This window comes from Pyrgilauda ruficollis, unplaced genomic scaffold (genome assembly GCF_017590135.1).
Source record: "Pyrgilauda ruficollis isolate IOZ18807 unplaced genomic scaffold, ASM1759013v1 scaffold5, whole genome shotgun sequence".
In the NCBI taxonomy this organism is placed as follows: Eukaryota; Metazoa; Chordata; class Aves; order Passeriformes; family Passeridae; genus Pyrgilauda; species Pyrgilauda ruficollis.
This window is the reverse complement of record NW_024526599.1, coordinates 1,297,075-1,304,058: the sequence shown is the minus strand read 5'-3', so window position 1 is coordinate 1,304,058 and position 6,984 is coordinate 1,297,075. Positions and strand designations below refer to the sequence as shown.

The 6,984-nt window shown below is 42.3% G+C and overlaps 1 protein-coding gene across 1 annotated transcript; it reads left to right on the top strand.

Annotated features, from left to right (window-relative positions):
- Positions 1 to 9: 9 nt before the first annotated feature.
- On the top strand, positions 10 to 5,838 carry PLA2G12A (phospholipase A2 group XIIA). The gene is made up of 4 exons (XM_041480124.1): positions 10 to 370; positions 1,970 to 2,046; positions 2,909 to 3,074; positions 4,127 to 5,838. Exons 1-4 carry the CDS (start codon positions 148 to 150, stop codon positions 4,243 to 4,245), a joined length of 585 nt encoding a protein of 194 aa, XP_041336058.1. The 5' UTR covers positions 10 to 147; the 3' UTR covers positions 4,246 to 5,838.
- The last annotated feature ends 1,146 nt before the right edge of the window (positions 5,839 to 6,984 follow it).

Genomic DNA, 6,984 nt, shown 5'->3' with positions numbered 1-6,984 from the left:
CGGCGGGGCGGCCCCTCCCCGCGGGCGGGCGCTCGGGCGGGGCCGCGGGGACCATGGCGGCCCTGGCGGTGGCTGTGGTGACGGTGGTGGCAGCGGGCCGGGCCGGGCGGGCGGCGGAGGAGAAGGCGGCGGCTTAGCGGGCTCGGCATGGCCCCGGCCCGGCTGTCGCTGCTGCCCCCGCTGCTGCTGCTGGTGGTCGCGGCCTGCGCCTGGCGGCCGGCGCGGGGCCAGGAGGCGCCGCAGAGCCCGGACTGGCGGATGACGCTGAAGACGATCCGCAATGGCGTGCACAAGATCGACATGTACCTGAACGCGGCCCTGGACCTGCTGGGCGGCGAGGACGGGCTCTGCCAGTACAAGTGCAGCGACGGTGAGCGGGGCTGGCGGCGCGACCCTTGTGCCGGGCAGGGCGGCCCAGCGCCGCCGCCGGGGCGAGCCGCGCTGAGGAGCTCTTCGGCGTGCATACCTGTAAATACTGTAGGAACCTGGGCGAGCAAGCTCTGGCACGTGTATGTGTGTTTAAATACGTGTATAACCTGTACGGGGCAGGGGTACACGCAAGCAGTTCTCCTAAGGCGACTTCTAAGTCGCTCCTTTTCAGCGTCTCCAAGACGTTTCCCTTGGAGAAAGGCTTATTACTGTCAAATATGTAGCTGATGTGTCCAGGGAAAAACCCTGGAGTGGGAAGAGTTACTCTCTCCCGGCTTGTTATTTACGAGCCCTCCTGAGCTTTTCGGTTTGGGAGAGAAAAGCTTAAATCTGAGCTGTGGAATATGTTGTTTCGAAGTCGCTCTTGAATAACAGGTTTTAATGGCAGCCGCGTTTGCCAGTGGAAGGAATGCATCCTGCTGTTCGTAAGTGTCCTGCTGCTGCCAGCAGAGGACAGCTGTGATCTGTGCTTCTTCCCTGCGCTTCAGCTGCCTGATTTGCCTGAACTATAATTGAGGCAGCTCAAGTAGGCATGACCTGATAGATGATTATGGTTATTATTATATTAGGCCATTATTATTAGGATGACCCTGCTTGATCCGGGCATTTGGTCCAGATGACTCACTGTGGTGCCTTCCAGCCTGACCCATTCTGTGATCACCTCCGGTGCTGTGCCCATCCCCAGAGCCAGGCAGGCGATGCTCCAGAAATAGGATTTCTTTTCAGGCTTTTTACTAGCACCCCAGAATGGGAGGCTGCTGTATAGCCTGCCGTGGTGGAGTCACATCATCCCAGTTTACTGTGTCAGATTATTTGTTAAGTCAGGAAATAAGTCTGGTGGTGACACGCTGGCTGGCTCTACAAGAGTGGCCAGGACACGGTGACATTTACGCTCTACTAAAATATGCATCTTTCAAATGTGGTTTTCTTTCCCTATTACATTTGACTGTGGCTTCAGATTGTTTCCAATACTGAAATTAACGGGAGGATCATTTTTCAAATTAACTCCACAGTCTTTCTTAACTTGGGATGCAGAATTCCTTGGTTTGCTGCACTAGCGAGTGTTCGGGGAGATGTGAGTTTAGCAGTCTCTACTAATTCAAATTCTAGTAATGTTACAGCTGTAGAAATAAAAATGATGTTTCATCCCAGTTAAGATAAAAAAAATAGATAACTACTGTTGTTTGCATATAGAGCATAGAAGTATTAATGAATTTACACTAAAGTATTCGGTTAATATAGTCCTTTATATTGCATACTTAACCAACACATGGATTTTAATAATTTTTTTTAACTTAGGAAGCAAACATTGACACTTGCTCAGGTGTGTCCTCCCTTGTCCCCCTTTCTAAAAAAAATTGCCTAGTACCCCCAAGTTGTGATTTGGAAAGAATTGTTGATATGAAGGTACCTGAATATATGTTTAAGTTAAAAATACAACTGATACTGTCTTGAGGCAAACAAATGTCTGTGGTGAGTTTTAAAACTACTAAAATCCTGTGCAAAAAAAATCTGAGACATGACAAATTACCATTTTTAGGATCAAGACCTGTTCCTCGCTATGGATATAAACCATCACCACCAAATGGCTGTGGATCCCCTCTATTTGGAGTTCAGGTAAGTATTTCCATGTTGGGGCTCCTTTGTGTGTCTTTCATACATCAGCTTTCCTCAGTGTAGATGGTTTTTTCTATCCCCCTTCTGAGACAGCATCCATATATATACAAGGTCCCTGTTCTTATCAGCTCCTAACACATGCTCTGGTGACAACATATGGGAGGTGTTAGTATTGTAAATGAACATAGCATAAACATTTTCAAAGATTACAAGCATAAAATGTGATGATGATAAATTTCTTGGGTTTTGAGTGTTTGGTTTAGTACTTTGTTTGCACAGTCTTGAAAGCAATGTGTAACTGCAGCTGTAGCCTTGTGAGAGTGGAGGGTTTGGCTATGACTCTTGCTGTCCTTACTGACTCTAACCCTTTTTCCTTAATGCTAGAAAGAAAATAGGAGTCAGCTTCTTGTCCTCCAGCTTTGGGACTTTATTTTTCCCCAACTCTGCCCATCCACCACCCCAGAGTGTAGGCTGGGGCTGGGCAAGAGGCTTGGTGGGGACACAGCTGGGCAGCAGACCTACACTGAACAGAGGGATGTTCCATACTGTACAGTGGTGCCCAGCAATAAAACTCCCAGAGCAGTGGGAGGAGGTGGGGAGGGGGTCATTGCAGAGCTGTGTATGACTTCCAGGTGGCTGTTGCTCAGAGACTGGCTTGGTATCCCCTCTGCTTTGAAATGAGGTGAATGCTTTTTGCACTGCTTATTTTGGGATATTTTTGTCTTCTTTGATTCATCTATTAAACTGTCTTTATCTCAACCCATCCCATTAGTTTTAATTTTTAACTGTTACAGTCTGTCCATAGGCTGTATTTTTCTTATGCTGGAATACCAATGAAGGTGTGTGTGTGTTTTCTGCACAGTTTGACATCGGTATCCCTTCAATGACAAGGTGCTGCAATCACCACGACAGATGCTATGATACTTGTGGCAATAAAAAAAATGATTGTGATGAGCAGTTTCAGACCTGCCTCTCAAAAATTTGCAGAGATGTGCAGAAAACGCTTGGAATCTCAGAGAGTGTCCAGGGTAAGTGTGAAAAAGCCTTTTTTTTTTTTTTTTAATGTTTAACCTAGCCTTAACCTGGCAAAGAATCTTTGTGCAGTGCAGCAAGGCCACATTTTCATAAGCTAATGAAGGAGGCTTTGTTCTGTCCCTCTGCTGTGCAGCCCAGGTGCTTGTACAGCAGAGCAGTGACACAGCATAGGAAAATGATCAGGGTTAAACCTAACTTCAAGTTAAGGTTAGTTTCAACTTTAGGGGAAAAAATAATGCTGCCCATTTGGGAGTAGAATATTGGAATACAACTTGATCAAAACACATCTATAATTCTTGCATTTACTGTAACATAGCTGTAACATGACTGTTCTGCTGGGTGATTTCTAAACTTCTGTGTGTGATTGCTAGTAAACTGTAGGAGAATACAGAATCTTTCCCTGTTATGAAATAAGGTATTAAAATAATAGACTGTCATAGTGGAAGTAGTTAATGCTGTCCCCTAGTGAATAAATGTTAGCTTTCTCAGTAACAAGCCATATGGTATTTCTTCTGGTTGTTGGCCTGCATCTGATGGATACATAACTACTTTTTAACTTGGTCAATGTCACTTTCACAGTAAATACTCCCACTGGGAGCAGTAAGTTCTTAGAACAACCTTGTGTTTGAACTTCTCAAATTTATTTAACTGTAAATAAATCATCATGTTAGTCTTCAGTGTCAGAACTGGTGAATATTTGTTCAATTCTGTTGAGCTGATGTTAAAGATAGCAACCTCTGCATAAACTGGGATGCAAAGAGTGAGAAGGTAAACCAGCTCTTTCATCTTCCAAGACTCAGTATGTTTCCAACACAGATAACATTCCATATGCAATGAATTTTCATTTTGTTTGGCATATAAAAAATCTTTACTCAAAACTTAAATGACTCTGTGTTAGTTCAGTTTTTCATTTGACAATCTATTTGCTTTGCCCAGAGAAGATTGTTTCTTTCTTAGAGTCATTCTCAGTTTATCAGAGTTTTCTCCTGTTAGTTTTATATTCCACTCAAAGAGTACTTTTAACTGAACTCTTCTTTGCTTGCAGCTTGTGAATCAACTGTTCAGCTGCTGTTTGATGCAGTCATACATTTAGGATGCAAGCCATACCTGGACAGCCAGAGAGCTGCTTGCATGTGTCATTATGAGGGCAAGACAGATCTCTGAGAGAAGACACTGAGATCTTGTGGGGTACCATAAAGCTGAAGATCCAGCCAAAAGGAAGCAAGGCTTTGGTTACAAATCTTTAAGCTTTTCAGACAGTGATACATTAAACACTGACACGAATTTACTGATTTGAAGATCACTATGATATTCTCATTCATGTAAAAAAGAAACAAGTCGTCCTTCTCTCCATTTTATGCCAGAAGCTTGGGAACTGAAATTGCTTTCCTTTGGTGTATGTTCACCTGTATGTGCTGTTGTAAAATGCTGGTGCCATTTTAATGTTCCCAAGAAGACTCCATAGTGGGGACATCGGAGGCACCAAGGAGTTATATTGAATTCTCAGGTGATTTTTAATACAGGTCAAATTTTAGGTTTACTAGCAGCTGAAGCATCTGATGGGTCCAGCAGGAGAGTGTGTGTGTACCAGTATGAGACATCTTTCATAGCCTGTACCTGGTGTTTCTGCTGCAGTTGCCTTGAGTTCTCTCTCATGTGTGTGGCCCTGCAGGTTTGTTGTTAAAAAACCAGGAAAACGCCCAAGCCAGTGTACATGCACTACATATTTCTACCTGATTCTATATCAATGCCTTACTTCTGCAGCACTTTTCAGATCAAATACGTTGATCCTTTTAAGGGCTGTCCAGTAAAATGAACGGTTTGCAGCCTAAGGATATACTTTTGATTTGACAGAATGGTGAAATGTAGTTTCTATGTTATTTTTTAAAAATTCATCAAATGTCTGTTTTTGAATAAAACATTTTATGTTGTGTATTATATGCACAGAAAGGATATATGTACAAATATGTTGATTTATATTTCTGTTGTGGCACAACTTGGCTACTGTATTCATCTTTGCTTTCATTTAGTCTGTACTGATGAAAACTAAAAGCAAGTTCCACAGTTAAGATCAGAGTGCCCAAAAAAACTTATTTAAGATGCCCTCTGTGAGGCTGATGGATATATGAGCCTGTACTTCTGTCACTTGTTCCCTCTCTGACTTCTCTAAGTAAAATCATCTGATGTCTGAATTATTTGGTGTTTGCTCTCTGTACTTGTTGCTTACCTACAGGTGTCAGTCCTTAGTTAACTTCTGCATTAGGTCCTCTGTTAGAAAGATAATGATTTGCTTTCATTAAAAAGCAATTTGCTTTAAATATTCACAGGAGAGGAATGAAAATTACAATATTGCATATGTGAACAGGCAATAGAAATTAAATGCATAAAATTCACTGGACTCATAGACTATAATGTGATCTAATTTTGTGTGGTTTCTTTACCTGTTGTGTTTTTGGTTTGTTTCTCACTAGAGCTTAGTGTACATGACAGTGAATGTAAGGGCTTCATAAACAAAAATTTCTGTTAAAGTTCTTTGGTTGTGCCTCAAGGTTTCTTTTCTTATTTGTGGATATGAAATAGCACTAAAAGAGAAGCATTATTGTATAGCTTTATGAAACTTTGCTAGATGAACTTGTACTTCCCCTAACTTCGGTGACATTTATTTTCTACCATAGAATTGAAACAATTCTGCATTACCCTGGAATTCCATGGTTGTAACCCTAAAAATCTTTTTGACATTAAAGCAGGGAATGTTAATGGCGTTGTTTGTTTAAAATTACAAAAGTACCACAATGCGTCCAAACCACTAATTCAGCTAGATGGCTTGCTGAGTTCTGTGCAAATGGGCTCAAACTAGGTGCTTAAATTAATGCATATCCTGGGTTTGGATGGGATAATTTTCTTCATAGTAACTGATGCAGTGCTGTTTTGGTTGTAGTGTGAGAATAATGGTGGTAACTGATGATTTAGTTGTTGCTGAGCAGTGCTTACCTTAAATCCAGTAAATCTCAGTTTACCATACTCCACCAGTGAGGAGGTGCACAAGAAGCTGGAAGGAAGCATGGCCAGGAGAGCTGACCCAAACTGCCCAAAGGAATATTTCACACCATAGAGCATCATGCCTAGTATATAAAAAGGGGGGAGTTTATATCCTGATCAGCTTGAAGCCACCAACCGCTGCTTGGGGACTGAACAGGGGGTGGTGAGACACAGTATTGTGTGTCAATTGTCTGTCTTGGGGTCTATTCATCTCTCTCTTTAGCCTTTTAATTTTTATTATTTTTCTTTCTTTATTTCAGTTACTGAAGTGTTCTGACCTAAACCCTTGAGTTTTTCTGATTCTCCTTCTCCCCATCCCGTCTGTGTGTGTGCCTCTGTGTGTACACATATATACTTAGTCACCGGCTGGGGTTAAAACATGACAACACGGAAGGTTTTCACTGTTGGAAAGAGCTGGGTTTTGTTCCCTCCTCTACTGACCTGTAATTATACCATGGAAGCCTCCCGGAGTTTCTTTGAAACCATGTAAAACACTGAAAGAGCTTTAATACTGCTGGATAGCACTTTGATAGTTCTGCTTGCAAACCACAGGAGGCATTTCACTTCTTCCAGGTAGTCTTTACTTTGCACAAGCTTTTCCTGTTGCAGAAATCCTTGATTAGAGTTGCCTGCAAGTTATACAAAATGCATTTTGCAGAAGACCATAGCCCTAAGATGAAGGCTAGCTATCACTCCTGGGATCAATCATACCATTTAAGAACTTACATATTTATAAATATATGCAAAAATGTAATGCTTGTCCTGGTTGTCACAGTTATAGTTAATGTTCTCCTTAGCTGCTGATACAATGCTGTGTTTTGGTTTGAGGATGAGAGTAATGATAAAACACAGCTTCTCCTGCTG